Raw genomic sequence first — 20,152 nt, forward strand, 5'->3', positions numbered from 1 at the left:
ATGGGGTCGCTTTCCAGAGAGGCAGGAATGGAGCTGGGATTCTAACCCAGGCCTGTCCAGCTCCACAGCCTCGCACACTGTCCTTCATCTCTATGGCTCAGCCCTCAGCCACCTGTGGGGGCAAACTGAGTGGGATCCCAAGGTCCAGCAGCCCCAAGGTAGACCCCCTGACCTGCCTAGGCCTCAGGGAGCTCAGTGTCCTCAAATGCCAAATGCTGGGGGACATCCATTAGCAGTGGTTCTGTGAGTTCACAAACCTCATCTCACTGGCCCAGGAGGGACTCAGAGTTGGATGGGGACAAGCCATGGGTGAGACAAGCTCTGCCAAAGAATCCCCAAAATTCCAGGCTAGGGGAGCCGAGACGTGGTGCTAGAAGAACATAAATGTGGACCTTGCCTGGTCTGGGGGTGGCCAGGAGGTGTCTGAGAGGAGGTGCTGTTGGAGCTGGAGGAGGAGGTGACCTGGTACAGATCTGGGGGAGAGGGTGAATCAGACAGAGAAGTGAACATGTGGAGGCTCTGCGATGGGACTATGCTTGGCGTGTTGGAGGAGCAGTGAGGGGCAGTGGGGCTGGAGCAGAGGAAGGAGGGGAGCTAGGGGAGCTGAGGGCATCGGCAGGGGCCAGACACACTGCGGCCGTAACACTGTTGCTGTGTTAAATCCCAGGATGGGGCTGTTGTCCCATTTAAAGCTGAAGAAATTGAGGCTTCAAGCAGATGAGATTGAGCAGGGGTTCAAACCCACGTGTGCCAGAGGTCAGACTGTGTGTGGACAAGCTAGGTGGCCACACTGCCCTGCCGGGCCTCAGTTCTTCCACCTGTCAAATGGATATAATGTGGATAGCAGGTATAGGTCAGCCTGGGTGTAGGGGAGGCAGGAATTGGCTAATTGGCTAGGTGGACAACGGCTGAGGCTGTGGGGCCAGGGGATCTGAGAGTAGGGAGGGGCTTGTTTCGAATGTAGGACTCCCTTGTCTGCCAGGCTCTGCCACCCTGTCCCAGCCTTGCTCTGTGGCTACAAGACGCTGCCTTGATGGCCACCATCATGGCTTATGTCCCTCTGCTAAGCCCTGGGGAACGGAAAATAATAGGACCTCCTCCTGAGCTGTGCCCTGGGCAGAGCAGAAGGCATGTGTCACAGGCCCGAGGCTTAGAGCCAGAGTTTGGTCACGGCTGAGCAATGCCCCTTCTAGAAGGTTCCTCAGTTGTTGCTTAGTCCAGCCTCCTGGGGTTTGGCTGAGAACTGGGTACATCGATGGGGAGGGAGACACAGTGTCTCCAGTTCAGGACGTGCCTCGAGGCCTCAGGGAATCTCTGGGTGATGGATAGTATGACCCTGAGAAGGGCAATAACTGATCCCTCCCTTGTCTTGCAGAGATGGTGCCACTGAGTCACCTTGACGATGGACAGGTCCTCACACCTGAGTCCCCGGAGGTGAGTCTCACAGCTTTGGGGTCCCCACCCATCTTGTCCTCCCTAGGGTAGATCAGGCGGCCACCAGGAGGGCTGAGTTTGCTAAAGTTTTGCATGTAGTCGGCGATTAATAAAGTGCCTGTGACTTTGGGAGGAGGTGAGGGTAGGTAGGACTGCCCCATAGAGGGTGGTCAGGACAGGATGAGGGGTGGGGGCGCTGGGAAGCTGAGTTTGAAAGATGTGTAGGAGTTTGTTGGAATGACATAGTTTGAGCAAAAGCTAAGAAACCCAGAAGCAGAGTTTGAGCTGTTAGGATGCAGAGAAAGTAATGTTGGGTGCAGGGATTAATTTTTTGAACTGCTGGAAGGAGCGCTGGGAGGGTGAGTTTTTGAGGGATGTGTAGGAGTTTGCTGGGAGGAAGGACACAGTTTGAGCAAAAGCTCAAAAACTCAGAAGTAGTTTGGATTGAGGGAAGGAAGTGTTAGGTGCTGGGATGAGCAATTTGGAGGGGGCACTGGGAAGGTAAGGTGAGTTTTGAAGAACGTATAGGAGTTTGCTAGGAAGAAGGGCATGGCTTGAGTGAAAACTCAGAAACTCAGAAGCAGAGTTCGAGTGGTTTGGAAAGTAGTGTCAGGCCCCAGGATCAGCAATTTGGACTTAGAGACTGGGGAACCGCAGCAGCATCCGTAGTGAGGCAAGACACTGAGCCCCTGCTGCCCGCCACAGAGTCGGGCCCTAATCGGCCCTTCTCGGAGGAAGCCGTGCGAGAATGACTTCGAGACCATCAAGCTCATCAGCAACGGGGCCTATGGGTGAGTCCTCGGGTCTGCCAGAGGCCCATTTCTCAGATGCCCATGGGAATGACTGAGGCTCGGGCCAGCTCCATGTCAGCTCCCCGCTCCCAAGCAGAGCTTGCACGTTGGCCCCTGAGTGTACAGACAGGGAACTGAGGCCTGGAGTGAGAAGTGGAGACACAACACAGTAGGGAGGGGCTGCAGACAGCTCTGTCCATGATCCAAGCTCTTACCCACCCCAGACAGGTGTAGGGGGTGGCAGCTTAAACTTGTAGGGTGGCTGCTCTGGAGAGGGGCCAGGTAAGAGAGAAAATGTCCTGGACGGAGGCACAGCCCAAGCAAAGGACACTGAACCCAGGCTCAGCCCTGCCCCCACTCCTTGCTCCCTGCAGTGCCGTCTACCTGGTGCGGCACCGTGACACACGGCAGCGCTTTGCTATCAAGAAGATCAACAAGCAGAACCTGATCCTGCGTAACCAGATCCAGCAGGTGTTCGTGGAGCGTGACATCCTCACCTTTGCCGAGAACCCCTTCGTGGTCAGCATGTTCTGCTCCTTTGAGACCCGGCGCCACCTCTGCATGGTTATGGAGTACGTGGAAGGTGCGGGCACCAGTACTCGCTTGCATGCCTCCAGAGACAGGGCTCTTATCCCCTGTTTGAGAGAACTCCTTCTTTGAACCAAGATGGTGTCTGCTCTGCCCACTGCAGGGTCCCAGACCACCAGTGTGGGTCCATCAGGAGCTCCTAGTCTGGGTTGGGAGGCCCACCCATGGAGGGAGCGGGCCTGAAAGAGGAGTGTGAGGGTAGGACCCTGAGGGGCCAGGAGAGGAGGATCGATCCAAGCGGGAGGAAGTGGAAGGCAGATGTTCAAAGGAAGGAAATGAGGATTTTGGGAGGTGTGGTTGGAAGGCGAAAGGTTGGGGGCCAAGCCTAGGTGTTGTGAGATCAGATTTCAGAAAAATTCAAGGCAGGGTTAGGTCAGGAGAATCATGATGCAGGCAGGGTTGCTCCCTGGCTCTCCATCCTGACTGATAAACAGAGACACTTTGCACCAGGTGGAAGGGTGTGCAGGCATCTGCAGGGTCAGTGGAAAGGTGTAGGGCCTGCCAGCCCAGTCCAGTGAGCCCCTTCCACCTCCCTCCCCAGGCGGCGACTGTGCCACGCTGCTGAAAAACATGGGCCCGCTGCCTGTGGACATGGCCCGCATGTACTTTGCTGAGACGGTGTTGGCGCTCGAGTACCTGCACAACTATGGCATTGTGCACCGCGATCTGAAGCCAGACAAGTGAGTCTGCTCCGTGGGGGCTGCATGGAGGCTGGAGTCTCAGGGTGGGACCTAGGAGTGTGTGGGGCCTGGCTAAGGGTCCCAGTCTCAGGACAGCCAGAAGGTGGAGTCTAGGCAGGGCGGAGCCTGGAGGTGGGTGGTGTCCAGATCAGGGGCAGGGCTGCAGGGTTGGGACCAGTTTGGATCAGGGGTGGGCAGGGCCTGAGCAACTGGGTGGGGCCTTAGAAGTGGGCAGGGCCTGGGAGAGGATTAGGGAAGATCAGAGTGAGAGCTTGGAGTAGGTGGGGCTTGATGCAGCTGGGGCGGGGCCTTGGGGTGGATCAGGAGGAGATCTCAGGTGAAAGGGCCCGGAGTGGTTGCGGGGAGGTCATGGGCAGAGCCTAGGATGGCTGCGGTGGTTGGAAAAGGAGATGGGAGGTCAGGCCAGAGCTGGCCATGACTGGACTCCCCTGCCATCACCAGGCTCCTGCTGGGTACGGAGGCAGGAATGTACATGTGTTGAACACCTGGTGTGTACAGAGACTGGAAGAGCAGACACTTAACAGGCACCTGCTATATGCAGGGGAAGAAGAGTACATTTACGGAGGTGCTGCCAGGCAAGGGAAGGGAATGTGCACTTAGGAACCACCAACTGTCTTCAGGGAAAGGGATCATGCACTCAGTGTACCTTATCAGTGGAGGGGATGTGGCCTTAGGAGGCACCTGCTGTATACAGGGAACAAGGACACACATTTTGCAAGCCCGTCTCATAGGGGAGGCAAAGGACCAGGCACGTTTTGAGCACCTGCTGTGTGTTAGTGGAGGGAACAAGGGAAGAAGACACCTTTGCTGAGAGCTTGGAAAATTCATTTTATTCTAACCTTTAGTGAGCACCTGTTGTGTTTCATTTTTAAGTGGCAGGTGGACCCAGGAGGTGTACACGAAAATATGATTTGATAAAGATGGAGTGTTTGATTCTATCGCTTAATAAAACATTCATACGCCTAAGTTTGCAGGAAGTTTTAAACAGCAGTGTGTGCAGTAAAAATACATTAAAGTATGTGCACATGCGAGGTGCACAGAAATACTTCTTTATACGGCAGGCGCTCAGATATGTCTGTTTTTCAACAGGGAAGGTAAATAGTAGGTGCTTGCAAAATGCTGTTTGTTGCAACCTTTTGGTTAGCAGCTGTAGCAGTTAACCACCGCACCACCAGGGTTTGCACATACACCCAGTAGGACACAAGAAATGTTTTAACACACAATACGTAGACACTGTGGTTCTCAAGAAATATATTTTTGAACAGCTGAACATACAGTAAAAAAAAACAGCTGCCAGTCGAGTCCAGGGGAGCCCTGGTGGTGCAATGGTTAAAACGTTCAGCTGCTAACTAAAAGGTTGGCAGTTTGAACCCACTGGCCGCTCAGCAGGAGAAAGATGTGGCAGTCTGTTTCTGTAAAGATTTAAAGCCTTTGGAGCCATATGAGGCAGTTCTACTCTGTCCTATAGGGTCACTATACGTCGAAATCCACTCGATGGCAGTGGGTTTTGGAGGACATTGAGTCGAGCTGACTCATGGCAATCCCATGTGTGTCAGAGTAGAACTACACTCCATAGGGCTTTCAATGGCTGCTTTTTCAGAAATAGATTTCCAGGCCTTTCTTTCAAGACACTTCTGGTTGGGCTCAAACCTCCAACCTTCTGGTTAGCAGCCAAGTACGTTAACCATTTGCACCGCCCAGGGACTCCAAGTATACAGTAAGTACTCAATAACAAGACCAGATACATTCAGTAGGTGCCCAGTGAGGTCAGCTTTGTAATACAGTAGCTCCTTAAGTCCCGTTTGTTCCTTTGATAATGTGGCTATGCATAGTAGGTCATCTCCAATCCCCTCTCGGCCCACACATGGGAGCAGCCAGGCATGCCTCGGTTTCCCCAGCCTGAGCGCACCGCCCTCCCGCCCGCAGCCTCCTCATCACCTCACTTGGCCACATCAAATTGACTGACTTCGGCTTGTCTAAGATCGGGCTCATGAGCATGGCCACCAACCTCTACGAGGGCCACATCGAGAAGGACGCCCGCGAGTTCTTGGATAAGCAGGTGCGTCAGTGGGTGGGCAGATGAGCAGGTAGGGCAGTCCTGGGTGCAGGACCCACCTGTCTGCCTGGAGCTGACCCCGCGGGCATGGGGAGACCTCACAGCAGAGAGAATCACGTCTCTGCTATATCGGTCCCCCGACCCCGGCCTCAGTTTCCCTGTTCTACTGGCCTAGGTGTGCGGGACACCCGAGTACATTGCACCTGAAGTGATCTTCCGCCAGGGCTATGGGAAACCAGTGGACTGGTGGGCCATGGGCATCGTCCTCTATGAGTTCCTCGTGGGCTGCGTGCCTTTCTTTGGGGACACGCCTGAGGAGCTCTTCGGCCAGGTTGTCAGTGGTGCGTTCCCCCATGGCCCCGGGTTCGAGCCTCAGCCCCACCACGGTTCTGGGCAGGAGTTCCCTGACCTGTGCAGGGAGAGGAGCAGTCCTGCCTGCGGATTGGGCACCTACCACGTGCCCGGTTCCAGCTGGAGACACAATCAAGAGTGAGACAGACAGATATCCACAAGTTTTTGTCTCTTACCATCTAACAGGGAGGACAGAGAGGGAGCGAGATGAATAAGGAAATTATGGAGGACTCAGAGGCAAAAGGAGTCCCTGGGTGGCACAGATGGTTAAGTGCTTGACTGCTAACCCAAAGGTTGGCAGTTCAAACTCACCCAGAGGTGCCTCAGAGGACAGGCCTGGCAATCTGCTTCCAACAAGTCATAGCCTTGAAAACCTGTGGAGCAGTTCTACCTCTGTGCACATGGGGTTGCCATGAGTCAGTCGACGTGACGACAACTAACAACAACAGAGGCAAAAAGCACTGAGGAGAAGAGGCAGGAAGAGGGGAGGGGGCAGGGTGCTGCACAGGAAGGGGTCCTGGAGGTGACGTGTGAAGGAAGGAGAGAAGGAGCCACAGGGGTGGGAGAGGGGAAGGCACCCTGAACAGAGCCACAGCCAGGACAAAGGCTGGAATGTGGGAGCTGGCATGGTCAAGGATCAATGCCTGGGGAACCTGGAGCACAGTGAGTGAGGCAAGGTGGTGGGAGGTGATAGGAAAGTTCATTCTGCCCCCTTACCCACTCCCGTCATTTCAGATGAGATAATGTGGCCGGAAGGAGATGAGGCCCTTCCAGCAGATGCCCAAGACCTCATCACTAGGCTGCTCCGGCAGAGCCCCCTGGACCGTTTGGGCACTGGTATGTGGGCACGGGCAGGGCCCAAGGAATGAAAGGACAGGAGCTGGGTTAGATAATAGATGTACTTGGGATGCTGCATGGAGAAGAGGGCTTGGAGCTGGGGTTTTGAAGGTATGTAGGAGTTCGCCAGGAATCAGGCATGAAATAGCACAAGATCTTGAAGGAACAGCAGCAGGTGGTTGAGCCTGGTACACACAGGGGCCAGTGAGGCTGAGTGAATGAATACATGAGGCTGTGAGGTATCTGGGGGCTGTGTCCTGATGTCCTTAAAAGCCCAGTGGATCTTGCTGTCCCAGCTTCCCCTGCCATGTGGCAAGTGGTTAAGGGACTGTTTGTGACTTCGCAGCTGCCCTTTCCATGCCACTGTGGGTCACATTTATGACTGAGGTTTGACCAGGAGAGAGGATTGTTGGGCCCAGGGTTGGGCAACACGATATGAAGCTTCACGCAGGCAGCTCCTGCTCCTGGGAGTAGAAACGTGGAAAAGACCCAGGAAGGAAGCCTTCCCAAGTCCTCCAGGTTTCTCTGAGTGGTGGGGTCTCAGGGTTCAGCCGAAGGAAGGGCAGCGCCCTGGGAACTGGGTTGGTCGGCGATCGAGCCCCGTTCACTCACTTTGGCTGTGGCACGGTTCCTCTCCAGGCTCACAAATGGCAGCTGGTTTTCACTCTTATCTTTCTAGTTCTTTGCTGGCCAAGATTCATCTCCTGTCACGTGTCTGGTTCACTGGTCATCTGCTGGGGGGTTAGCAGGGCTGGGGAAGCAGCAGGGGGAGGGGTGGCAGTCGGGGTGCCCATGGGGCTCAGCTGGGTGTGTCCACAGGTGGTGCCCACGAGGTGAAGCAGCACCCTTTCTTCCATGCCCTAGACTGGGCAGGGCTCCTGCGGCACAAGGCCGAGTTCGTGCCACAGCTGGAAGCCGAAGACGACACTAGCTACTTCGACAGTAAGCAGGGGCGGGGGCCTTAGAGCAGGATACACTGCTATCCTACAATCCCCGGGGAGGGGGGAGGGCGGGAGGGTGGTGTCTTCCAGGGACCCCGCCTAATCTTGGCACCTAGCCTGGTTGGGACTGGAGCTTCCGACTTAGCATTCCCAGAAGCTGGGGGCACATCTGCCGCCACCCCCCTGGCTGGGATTTCCTGTGCCTCTGGGTGGACGCCAAAGCCACCCTTGGGTTGCAGAAGGGGAAATCAAGGCACCAAGTGTGGAAGACCCTTGTCTGGGGTGCCCCAATGGGTTCAGGCTCCTGGGTCCAGCCCTGGTCAGGTACAAGAGCTGGGGCATCCCATGCCTCTCTGGGCCCCTTTGTCAACACAGAAGGGTGGGGCCTTCTTAGCGATATGGTGGATGGGCTCAGACGAGTTTCCCTCTCCCCACTCAGAGCTCTGGCCAGACACAGAGTAAACACCCTCGGTTTCCAGCACCGCCTCCAGAACTCGCAGTGTGTGATCCTGGAGTCCTCTCTGACCCCTTGTTTCCTCTTCTGTAAAATGGGCAACATGTTTTATATTTGAGACACACAATTTCACGTAGTTCCGGGTGACCCAATTCAAGGACAGAGAAACTGAAGCAAGAAGCCCCGCCTGAAGTCCCACAGCTTCTAGGGACGCAGCTGGGATTTCCTCTTAGCTCCCTGTGGTCCCTAAACATACCTGGCACGGGTCCCACCTCAGGGCCTTTGTGCTCTCCCTCCTGTAGCGCGCTCAGAGCGGTACCGCCACCTGGGCTCCGAGGACGACGAGACCAATGATGAGGAGTCGTCCACGGAGATCCCCCAGTTCTCCTCCTGCTCCCACCGGTTCAGCAAGGTGGGTCTGGGACCCTGGATGGAGTTAGTGCTCTGGAAATGGTACCCGGTGTTATTTATTTTCCTTTGCATTTTTTTTTTATTGTGGTAAAATACACATAAAATTCACCATTTTAAAGTAAACAGTGGCATTTAGCACATTCGTGATGTTGCACGACCACCACCTCTGTCTAGGTCGAAAACATTCTCACCGACCCAAAAGGAGACCCTGTACTCATTAGCAGTAACTTTCCATTCCACCTCCCCGCATCCGCTAAAAAAAAAAAAATTTTTTATTCAGCCATTAGAGAAATGAAGTCCTGATGCATACCACAACATGGATAAACTTTGAAAACATCATACTGAGTGAGGTACATCAGTCGCAAAAGGACAGATTCTGTATGATCTCACTTATTTGCAGTAAGCAAATATATAGAAACCAAAGATTATTTGTGGTTACCCAGGGTGGGTGGGAGAGCGAAGGGGGGTGTTTTTGCTTCTCAGGCATTGAGTTTACGTTAAAAGTGGTGGAATAATTTGGAAAAAGATAGCAAGACTGGTTGCACAGCCTGGACAGTGTAATCAGTATCACGGATTTATACATGTAGAAATTGTTGAATTGGTGTGTTTTATTGTGTATATTTTCACCACAATAAAACATTGAAAAAGAAAAAACAAAACAGTCGCCGTTTGTTGACCACGACTCGTAGTAACCCTGTGTGTGTCAGAGTAGGACTGTGTTCCATAGGGCTTTCAGTAGCTGATTTTTCAGAAGTAGGTCACCAGACCACCTTTCTTCCAAGTCACCTCTGAATGGACTGCAACCTCCACCGTTTCCATGAACAGCCAGGTGTGTTGACTGCACCACCCAGGAACTCCCCCCATTCTCTAGGCAGCCATGCTGATCTACGTTTTACTCTTGATTTGTCTGGTCTGAACTTTTCACGTAAATGAAGTCACACAATATATGACGTTTTGCATCCGGTATGTTTCACTGAGTATAATGTTTTCAAGGGTCATACACATTGTAGCATGTATCAAAATTTAATTTTTATGGGTGAATAATATTCCAGTGTATGAATAGACTGCATTTTGTTATCTGTTCACCTGCTGATGGCCACTTGGGCTGTTTCTACCTTTTGGCAATTGGGAATAGAACTGCCATGCCTGCTGTTATTTTATAACTTTACAAAGCTTAACCTAAATATCTTTTTCACTTAAAATGTGATCAAAAATCCGTCCCGTCCCAGGCAGGACGCCCTGGTCAGCAGTGGAAGCCCTGGCTATGATCCTCTTTGTTGCTAGGCCACTCTGACCCTCAGTTTCCTCGTCTATACATGAGTTAGAGACTTTGCTGTCATTAGGGATGTGGTGAGCAAGGATTTAAGGAAGTGACTCATGTGGATGCATCTGGCATGTAGGAAGCATTCAACTAAGCTGCCTCTCACGCATGGGTGTGGCCACCTGCCACTGTGGTTGTTGCTTTTACTGTTATTTTTATTCTTTGCCCAGGTTTACAGCAGCTCTGAGTTCCTAGCTGCCCAGCCCACCCCGACCTTTGCTGAAAGGAGCTTCAGTGAGGACCGGGAGGAGGGTTGGGAGCGCAGCAGTGAGGGGGAGACCAGCCACCGGCTGAACACTGAAGTCCGGTACGTAAGCCAGGGCATATGGGCAGATCCAGCTTCTAAGACTGCTGCGAGGTGTAACTACAAAATCTGGCATTGAAGGGAGCTTCCCAGGAGCCTTGTAGAAAAGGGTCAAAGGTACTGACCAGCCTGTCAGGTCATGCACTATCACCCTGGGTGGTGGCTTTTTGCTTACAGTTTCCTCTGCCTGTAAAGCCATTTGCTAAAGAACTTCTATTCATCCTTCAAAGCCCAGACTCAACAGAAATAATGTCTGCTAGAAAATGGCATTGGAACGAGCTTTTAAAAGATGAATAGGAGTTCTTCAAGCAGACGTGGAGGATGGTACAGGCAGAGGGAACTCACCCTGTATTTACAAATTGCCTCTGATGCCAGGCTGAGGAGTTGGGACGTGGCCTTAAGGGGGGACAGGGTGCTCTGGGGTGTTGGCATTCAGTAAGTGTGACACAGGCCCTTCTCCTGCAGCCTGCGGTCCTGGACATCTTCTGGCTCCTCCTGCCACTCATCTTCATCCCAGCCTGAGCGGGGCCCCAGCCCATCTCCCCGGAGCACCATCAGCCTGGACACAATGCCCAAGTTTGCCTTCTCGTCTGAAGATGAAGCAGTGGGCCCAACCCTTGTGGGTGCCGAGAGGCCCATCTTCATTCTTGGGGAGCCTGACCCACTTCCAGCAGCCACCCCAGCAATGCCCAAGGCCTCAGGCCTTTCTGGTATGTGGGGCCCGGTTTGGGGGGACTATTTTATCAGAAAAGCTTCCCAGAGGAAGGGCTATTTGAGATGGGTTTTCAAGGATAAGTACAAGTTCACTAGAGAGAACATTCTCTCAAGGAACTACCAGACTCATACCTCCCCAGCTTTGTAAGGCCAGGGTAGGACTGGAGGGAGGGATGGGGTTGGGGAGCCCAGAGAGAGGGAACCTCAGCTCTTTCTGGAATGGAGGGGAGCCTTTCTGGAAGAGGGGCTATTTTAGATGGGATTTTAAGGATGAGTAGGAGTTCACCTGAGAAACCCATCCACTTATCTAACAAAGGCTTTAAGATAGAAAAGCCAGGGCTCCAGCTTCATAGGTTTAGGACAGGGGTAAAGAGAGGAATGGGGGCTGGGGAGCCTAGAGAGGGCGAGCCATGGCTCTATCTCAGGTGAGGAGAAGATTTCCTGGAGGAGGGGACTTGAAGAGTGGGGCATTCCAAAGAAAGGAATGCGGGAAGGGTATGCAGGAAGAGGGAACTGCATGAGCAGAACTGAGAGAAGGGACTATACATGCCAACCAGGGAGAAAGGGGCTTGGGCACCCGAGGATGGAGGAGTCAAGCAGTAAGACTGATGGCTGACCTGACTCCACTGCCCACCCCCAGCCGACACAGCTGCCCTCAGTCACGCCCGCCTGCGCAGCAACAGCACTGGTGCCCGACACTCCGCACAGTATGCCCTGGACTCCGGGCGGGGCCGCCGCCTCGGGGGCCCTAGAGACCCAGGCCCTGAGAAGCCCAGGGCCTCCCCTAGCGGGGGCCGTGTACCCAAATCTGCCTCGGTGTCCGCTCTGTCACTCATAATCACAGCAGGTAACCCCGAAGCCCAGGAGTCCTTTCTTTCTCCATCCACCATCAGACAGAATCAGGCTGTTTTTCTCTTCCCGCATTTGCTGATGGGGCAGGATCTGCTTGGGCCAGGGGACTTGGGAGCATCCCCGAGGGTGGGAATGTTGGGACTGAGCCTTGGGAAAGAGGGAGATGCTGGGGACACAGGAGAGCTGGAGGAAAGACGTTCCTGGTAGAGACCAGGCAGGTGCTTGGGGTGTTAAAGCAGGAAAGTGGTGGGAGGTGAGAGCACCCCATTGGGGGCCCTGCAAGGGAGTCAAACCCCATCTCCCATTCCTATAGATGACGGCAGCAGTGGTGGCCCCCTCATGAGCCCCCTGTCCCCGCGCTCGCTGTCCTCGAACCCATCGTCCCGCGACTCCTCACCGAGCCGCGACCCATCCCCCGTGTGCAGCAGCCTACGCCCCCCTATCGTCATCCACAGCTCAGGCAAGAAGTATGGCTTTAGCCTGCGGGCCATCCGCGTCTACATGGGTGACAGTGACGTCTACACCGTGCACCATGTGGTCTGGGTGAGTTCTGTGCAGGAGGAAGCCCCGAGCCTGCGAGGCATGGGCTGGGCAGGGACAGCAGAACTGGGTCCGAGTCCAAAGTCCCTTCTGTCTCTGAGTGTTCTCTCTCCTCTTGCAAATCTAGTCAATGCTTATTAAACCTGTGAGGTGTCAGGGCCCAGGGCCGGGTCCCTGGTAGTTACAGGGGTGGGGAACCCTCAAGTGGGTGTGAACTCCCCCCCACCACCCCACTCCTGGCTGGCACACCATGGCTGTGCTGTCTTCCCTACCCCCAGCCCCAGGGCCCTGGCCCTTCCCCTGTTGTTCAGTCACTGAACAGTCCCTCAGCAGCCAGGAAACTGAGGCAGCTTGAGGCAACAGTTTGCCAGGGTCCCACAACTGGCGTGGGACCTTGGAGGCAGGGCCCAGGCCCGCTGACTCTGCCTTGCTCCCCCAGAGCGTGGAGGATGGCAGCCCTGCCCAGGAGGCAGGCCTGCGAGCTGGGGACCTGGTCACCCACATCAACGGAGAGTCGGTGCTGGGGCTGGTGCACATGGATGTGGTGGAGCTGCTGCTGAAGGTGCCCCCCCTTGCCCTTGGGGCCCAGGATGCCCAATATCCTCCCCTACCCTTGGTCCCCAGGACCCCAACACCCCTTTCCCCCACCCTCAGGGCTCCAGGACCCCCTAACATCTTCCCCCTGACCCATCCTCAGGGCTCCAGATCCCTAAGAAATCTCACACCACTAACATCTCCTCCACCCTGGAGCTTCAGGATGCCCCGCCACTGTCTACCCTTGGGGCTCCCAAGACTCCTAACATCCCCTCCACCCTCAGGACCCCAGGACTCCTCCAATGACCACTCTTCGGACTCCTAGGAGCTCCCCAACACTGCCCACCTTCGGGGCTCCCAGAACCCCCCATTGCTCACTCCCAGGGAGTCCCAAGATCTTTTACCCTGCTCACCCTGAGGACTCCTCCCCAGCCTCAGCTTCTGGTTCTCTGTGGTCCTCCTGCTCCACCCACACCACCCAGTGGCCCACACTGGGCCCTACCTCCAGACCTGGTCTGCCCTTGCCCCCAGGATGGACCCCCTTCTTTAGCCCCTGATGTCACCTCTCCAAGCCAGGCCACAATGGCCCTGCTCCAGGAAGCTCTCCCTGTCCCCCAGATGCACCACCCTTACTTGCAGGGCTGGGGGTATCTGTGCTGCCTTTGCCGATGGTGCTGTGCATTGGGTGGAAGGTGGGGGGCATTCTGGGAGATGTGAGTTGGAAGGAAGGGCTATGGGGGTTGGATATTGGGTAATGGGTCTGGGTGGGGAATGGAGATTGACACTCACAGGGCAATGGTTTCATAGTTGGGTGGGTCATTGACGAGGTGGGTGAATGGACCACTGGGTGGTTGATCCTGGCTGGTGGCTGCACTATAGGGATGGGAGGAGATCCTCCTTGGGTAGGGGGCACACAAGCAACCCCTAGCCATCCCTGGCCATCCCTTCACAGAGTGGCAGCAAGATCGCGCTGCGGACCACAGCACTGGAGAACACATCCATCAAGGTGGGGCCTGCCCGTAAGAATGTGGCCAAGGGCCGCATGGCCCGGCGCAGCAAGCGCAGTCGCCGACGGGAGACGCAAGACCGGTGAGTGGGTCAGGCAAGGAACGCTAGTGGGGGGCCCGCAGCAAGGTCAAGTTCCTCTGGGCTGCGGTGGGCGGGGTTGGTCCCCTTTCTGATTCTCTGGGTTTCCTTGCCTGTTTCCAGGCGGAAGTCGCTCTTCAAGAAGATCTCAAAGCAGTCCTCGGTGCTGCATACCAGCCGCAGCTTCTCCTCTGGCCTCCACCACTCCCTGTCCTCTAGTGAGAGCCTCCCGGGCTCACCCACCCACAGTCTTTCCCCAAGCCCCACTACACCCTGCCGCAGCCCTGCTCCTGATGCCCCTGCAGGTAGGTGTGTGCTTGGGAGGACCCAGGGAGAAAGGGCCAGTAGGGGCCAGGGGCTGGGAGGGAGGGAGAAGAGTATGGAGGACAGAATGTAGGGAACTAGAGGTCTGGAAGGGCCCTGCCAGTGTCCTGGAGTCTGGTGCAGGGAAAGGGAAGGGTGTGCCCAAGAGAGAGAATATCACGTGCAAAAGAGACTGGGTAGAGGGGTGTGAAAGTGAGGCTGGTAGGGGCTTGAAGGATGGATTGTACAGGGCTTCTAACACTGGGCCAAAGTACTGATCTTCAATTAGGGGGCAATGGGGAGCCATGGAGGGTATGTGATCTGGGGAGGGCATGGTCATGGCTGAGTGTTGGAAAGATCATTCCGGGGCAGGCAAAGAGGAGCCCCTAAGGAGCTAGTCTGAGAACCCAGAGCCAGACACAGACACCCTCAGCACCACTCAGTCAGAGCCAGGTTGCAGGGAGGGGCCAAGACTCAGGGAGCTCAGAGAGGAGGCAGAGAAGGCTTCCCGGAGGAGTGGGTGTGGGAGCTGGGGTTTTGATGGGTGAGTAGGAGTTCACTAGCCTTAGGGCCAGGCTGCAGGGAGGGACCACGACTCAGCAAACTCAGAAGGAAGGCAGAGAAGGCTTCCAGGAGGAGGGGGTGTGCGAGCTGGGACTTTGACAGATGAATAGGAGTTCACCAGCTCTAGGCAGAGGAAACAGCCTATACAAATGACAGGAGGCAGGAAAGTTTTGGCAGGTGTAGTCAGTCCCAGGGCCTCAACTCAGGGCTGGGAACATTGAAGTGGGTGACCCTGACCCACCCGTGTCACCCACAGAAACCGCATCCCCGCCCAGCGCATCCCCGAGCTCCAGCAGCCCAACCTCTCCAGCCACTGCTGGCCACGCACGCCCCAGCTCCCTGCATGGCCTGGCTGCCAAGCTTGGGCCTCCCCGCCCTAAAACCGGTCGCCGCAAGTCCACCAGCAGTATCCCACCCTCCCCACTGGCCTGCCCGCCTGTGCCCGCATCCACACCCCGTTCACCCTCGCCCCTGCCTGGGCACCAGTCCACAACTGCCCGTTCCCCACGCCTGCGCCGGGGCCAGTCAGCTGACAAGTTGGGCACAGGCGAGCGGCTAGATGGGGAACTGGGGCGCCGTGGCCGCGGGCCAGATGCAGAGCTGGTGGTCATGCGGCGGCTGCACCTGTCGGAGCGCCGAGACTCCTTCAAGAAGCAGGAGGCAGTGCAGGAGGTGAGCTTTGACGAGCCCCCAGAGGAGGCCACTGGGCCGCCCACCTCAGTGCCACAGATTGCTGTGGAGGGTGCCGAGGCCATTCCAGGAGCCCTCGGAACCGCTGGCAAGGACTGACCAACCCCTCCCACCCCAGCCTCTCCTGGCCTCGAAGCTGCGCGTTTTTTTGTGCAATGTTTTTCCAGTAAAGCGACACCCGAGTGGAGACCGAGCCACCAGCCTGAGGCACCTTGAAGGCAGGAAGTTCTCTTGGTCCTCGCTGGAAGATGGAGACAACACTTCATGTTCCAGTGCCAGTCGGAGCCACAGGGGCAGAAAAAAGGGGCAAGGATGGCATTGTAAATAGCAGCAAGTCCCTGTGATTAATTTATTACTTTTTATAAGCGATTGCCAGACTGAGCCCTCCTGCGCTGGTGGCTTCCCTAGCCCTGCCCCTCACACCTGGGACCCTGTTTGCAGACTCTGCCTCCTGAGATGAGAAGGAAGCACTTTGGACGAGTCGTGTGTGTTCTTGTGTTCCAGTTTTTCTGTATTTTTTTAAATGTTTGTGTGTGTTCCCTGGCCTCTCCCCCACCCAAGACCCACCAATTTGAGGGGACCTGGCTGAGCTTACCTTGTCTGGACCCAGGTCGGGCATGACTTGGAAAGTTCGTAAATGCTTCCCTTTCCCTATAAAACGATGTAACCCTGACAGACTGAATTCTGAAGGCTACTTCCCACTGTCTTAGCAGCCACTCCCTGCTGGAGTTGGCCACCAATCCTGCAGACTTCATCCTGGAGTGGGCATGGGAGCTAGGGCTTTGATGGATGAGTAGGAATTCACCAAATCCAGGCAGAGGGGTCATCCACTCCACAGGTCACTGCCGAGGTAGGAGAATGTCTGCCCTGCACAATTTCCACGTGTTTTGAGGCCCACCAGGGTGAGCCGTTGACTGTGACTCATCTGGAACGCATCTGGGGGATGAAGTCAGAGTGAGAGACCTGAACTGGGGGACCTTGAGGCATACGTGTGAATGTCAGCTGTGTTGTGTGGCTCAAGGAAAGTGGCTTTCCCATTCTGTGCCTCAGTTTCCTTGTGTTTACAAAACTAATTCGAATGACTGTTAAGCACCTACTTTGTGCCAAGCGCTTTTTCTCGTGGCTTCTCCCTTCCTCAGCCAGCCTGGAGAAGGCTGGAGGTGGTGGCATCATCCCCATTTTACAAATGAGGCAACTGAGGGCTGACACAGGGCAGAGACTTGTCCCACGATCGCCTGGTGAGTCTTGGCAGAAGGGAGCATCAGTCAGGCCCTGTTTGGTTGCTGTCATTGAGAGAGCTTGAGAAACCAGTGCCCTATACACCAGACTTCAGGTCTGGCTTTGCCTGGTGATGGTGTGTGACCCAGGAGAAGTTGCTTGGCATCTCAGAGCCTCTGATTCCCCACTTGGAGGCAGCGGTGACATCCTTTGCGCCACTTGGTGAGGGTACTCTCTAGGCGCTGCAGCCCACTCAGCATCCCCCTCCCTAGACCCCAGCCCAGTGCTGTCTGGTGTTGGAGGCAAGACTGAGGCTGTGCATGACTCGCCTGCTCCTTCCATCCTAGAGATGGCAGTGAATAAAAGCCTACATTTACAAGAAGAGGTCTAATGTCTTGATTTGTGAGGACCTGAGAAGGGGCGGAACGAACAGTGGAAGGGGTGGGACGAAAACAGCCCCTTGGTTCAGCAAAGTGGACCTAGAGCCTCTCATCCGTCAGCTCCAGCCCTCTCATTCATGCAGTAAAGCTCCATCACGCTTCCTATTGGGTCGTTTGAAGTGAACTTTGAAGGCTATATAGGAGTTCGTCATTGAGATGCTCCCTGGTGCTTTCTCTGGTCCTCACTCGCTACCTTCCCCTGCGAGGACCCTTCCTAGGTTCTGCCTTGAAAGGTTTCATCCAGACACGCCCCTAGAACCCTTAACTGTGCTTATAAAATAAACCATCTTTATTTTTTCCATCCTGGATTTTGTGCCCTAAAACTTCGCCAACCGAACCCAGCGCAGCCCCAAGCGCGTTCGGCTATTTCGAGCGGTCTCGGCACGCTCCTCACCACCCGCGCCCCACTCCGCTCCGCTATTGCCGGAAACAATCGGTCACATTTGGGCCCATCTGGGGCCCCAGATCGTTCTACTGTTTCCGGACGCTCTCGGCTGCCATGGAAATACCTTCAAACCCACTCTTTCTCGGACGTGGACTTGTTCGGCTATTTCCGGAAAAGTTCAACTTGCTGGGGCGGGCACCTCCCTCACTCCCGTTCCCTAAGCTCCGGGCCGCCTCACTCGCCCTGTGGAGCGGTCTTTGTTCTGGCAATTTCCGGAAACCGGCGGTAGCTTCTGGGTCTGAACTCCCTTGGCCTCCATTTGGGGACGAGCACGCTAGGCTATTTCCGGAATCGCTCGGCTGTCTCTAAACTCAGCAGAGCCCAGCCCCGGGGCGTTAGCCGGACCCGAGGGCGCTCGGTAATTTCCGGAAGTGCTCGGCTGTCCCCGGACGTTCTCTATTCCGCCGCTCCCGCGGGAATACGTTCGGCTTTTTCCGGAATCGCTCGGCTTCTCTAAACCCAGCCGAGCCCAGCCTCGGATTGTTCGAGCGACTTGGTGGTGTTCGGCTGCTTCCGGAAGTGCTCGGTTCTCCCGGGGAGTCTGTTCGGCTCTTTCCGGAATCACTCGGGCGTCCCCCGCCTCCGGCTCAGCCTCGGCTTACCCGCGCCAGACCCGAACGCGCTCGGCTATTTCCGCTGGAGGCGGGCCTGGCCGCTCGGAACCGCGGCGGCGGCGGAGGCGGGGATCCCGCGGCTGCGGCGACGGCGGCCGCGGTGGAGCCACCGGGTGGGCTCGGCTCGCCTTGACGGCGGCGGTGGCGGCACGACCAGGTGAGTCCGGCCGGTCGGCGTGGCAGTTAGGGGTGGTTGTGCGCTGGAATGCAGGGCGCGCAGGCCGAGTGTGTGGCCCGGTGGAGGCCAGGACGGAGCGCTGGGCTGGATCCGGCCCCGCGGGAATTAGGGGGCGGCAGGGAGGGGGAGCCGCGTGGGGCGCAGGCCTCGGCTCGACTCGGCGGCTATGCAGCCTGCCCGGGACAGTGGGGACGGAGTGGGGGCCCCAGGCAGAGACGGGGGGAGCTGGAGCCGCAGCTCCTAATGGAAGGTGGCCCTGCCTATGGTGGGAGCGCCGAGCCGTAATAGGGGGCGCCCAGGCATTGTGTGGAGCATAACTGGGGGCGGAGAATCGGGGGTCGACCCCACTTCCGGTCCACGCAGTCCGCAGTGCATGTCTGCACACGCGTGAGCGCGCACCGGCCCTGAGTCCCAGCCAGGCCTGCTGACCCGCTCCCCTACCCCGCCTCTTGGATTCGGGGCGCGCACACCAGGGCGTGTGCAAACGTGTGCACACCGGGACGCGGGTGCAATTGGTCCCGGGCTGTCCTGGGCAGGTGGCTACAGGCCCTTTCTTCGATGCCCCTTCCCTGGGCCTCAGTTTCCCCACCTGTGGAAAAAAGTTGGGCACTGGGGAGCGGGGAGACCCTGCTTTCTGCTCGTACACCTCCTGGGACCCCTGGTGACCGGCGAGTACTGACTGGAACTTATACCTGGTACTCAAGGCCCTGCATAGGTGGGCTTCTCACTTTTTTTTACCAGCCCTCATGAACTCCTGGCAAGCAGCTTCCCTCCACCTGGCCTTCGCATGAACATTCCCTTTGCTCGGTGCACCCTCCCAGCCTCCGAGGACCCTGCCCCCACCTGGGTGCTCCCAGCCCCCTCTCTCAGACCGTGCAGGGTGGCATGTCTGTGTTCAGCTCTGTCTCCCCCAGACTAGGGGGTCCTGGGTTGATCATCGCCCTCATCTGGCAGCACACCCCACCCCCTTTGGGAGCCACAGTGCACCCCTGCCATCTGCTCTGGGTCTGAGTTCCCCTCAGGCTGCCGACCCCACCCTGCATGTTTTAAGCAGCCTACTGGGGACCCCCTGTGCTGAGCCAGGCCGAGGACCGTCCTGCCCCCCAGCTTGTTCCTTCCCCACAGAGCCCTGAGATCCACCAGCATGAACTCACCTCTAGGCCTTTGCTTGTGGGGGGGACTCCACCAGGACCTCCTTCCCTCCACTTTGCTCCCCTGCTGCCTCCTTTGGGCCTCAGTTCACCTGACCCCTTGTTAGGGCTTCCTTAACCCTTCCCCCCCACCCCTCCACCACTGTAGTTCTGTCCACTGCTTACAACTTTCTGGCCACACATGACCCACCCTTCTTTGCCTCTGTCAGGGGTGGATCTGGGTTTGAATTCTGGGCTCTTCTTGACCCTGAACAAATATCTTTGTGTTCTGAGCCTCAGTTTCCCCCATCTCTAACAAAGGCAATGAGGCACTTTTTTACTGAGCATGTAGCATGCCCTGGGCGAGTTCCAAAAGCTCTGCTCCCAAAGACCCAAAGGGGGGCTGCTATTGTACCCATTTTACAGATGGGGAAACTGAAGCCCAGAAAGGGGTAGGGAGTAACCCAAGGGCGCTCAGTGAGTCAGGGGACTTGAACCCAGGATTTGGACCCATCTTTGAGTTGAGGCGTGAGGGGTCCAAGCCCAGCTGACTGCCCTGCCCTTCTCCCCCCAGGTCCACGTCCCCGGCCGAGCATGGTGGCTGCCTGTGCCCTTGGCTCCCTTGGAAGAGCCACCAGCCTCAGGCGCCGATGGC

At 56.4% G+C, this 20,152-nt stretch overlaps 1 protein-coding gene across 12 annotated transcripts in view; it reads left to right on the forward strand.

Annotated features, from left to right (window-relative positions):
* Positions 1–17,431, forward strand: part of MAST3 (microtubule associated serine/threonine kinase 3) — a 38,674-nt gene extending 21,243 nt beyond the window's left edge. For 10 of the 12 annotated variants that reach the window (XM_023552224.2, XM_023552226.2, XM_023552219.2 and 7 more), the window contains 17 exons: positions 1,376–1,434; positions 2,140–2,225; positions 2,600–2,808; positions 3,355–3,493; positions 5,441–5,573; positions 5,746–5,911; positions 6,657–6,758; positions 7,578–7,700; positions 8,456–8,565; positions 10,056–10,192; positions 10,655–10,899; positions 11,544–11,750; positions 12,069–12,298; positions 12,735–12,857; positions 13,782–13,918; positions 14,039–14,220; positions 15,039–17,431. In XM_023552224.2, coding sequence (XP_023407992.2) covers positions 1,376–1,434; positions 2,140–2,225; positions 2,600–2,808; positions 3,355–3,493; positions 5,441–5,573; positions 5,746–5,911; positions 6,657–6,758; positions 7,578–7,700; positions 8,456–8,565; positions 10,056–10,192; positions 10,655–10,899; positions 11,544–11,750; positions 12,069–12,298; positions 12,735–12,857; positions 13,782–13,918; positions 14,039–14,220; positions 15,039–15,571 — 2,921 coding nt within the window. In that variant the 3' untranslated portion in view covers positions 15,572–17,431. Of the gene's footprint in view, positions 1–1,375; positions 1,435–2,139; positions 2,226–2,599; positions 2,809–3,354; positions 3,494–5,440; positions 5,574–5,745; positions 5,912–6,656; positions 6,759–7,577; positions 7,701–8,455; positions 8,566–10,055; positions 10,193–10,654; positions 10,900–11,543; positions 11,751–12,068; positions 12,299–12,734; positions 12,858–13,113; positions 13,919–14,038; positions 14,221–15,038 lie in introns of those variants that run through there. The other 2 variants (XM_023552229.2, XM_023552230.2) reach the window with 2 other exon arrangements.
* Positions 17,432–20,152: the final 2,721 nt, after the last annotated feature.

Source organism: Loxodonta africana, chromosome 3, assembly GCF_030014295.1.
Source record: "Loxodonta africana isolate mLoxAfr1 chromosome 3, mLoxAfr1.hap2, whole genome shotgun sequence".
Classification (NCBI taxonomy): Eukaryota; Metazoa; Chordata; class Mammalia; order Proboscidea; family Elephantidae; genus Loxodonta; species Loxodonta africana.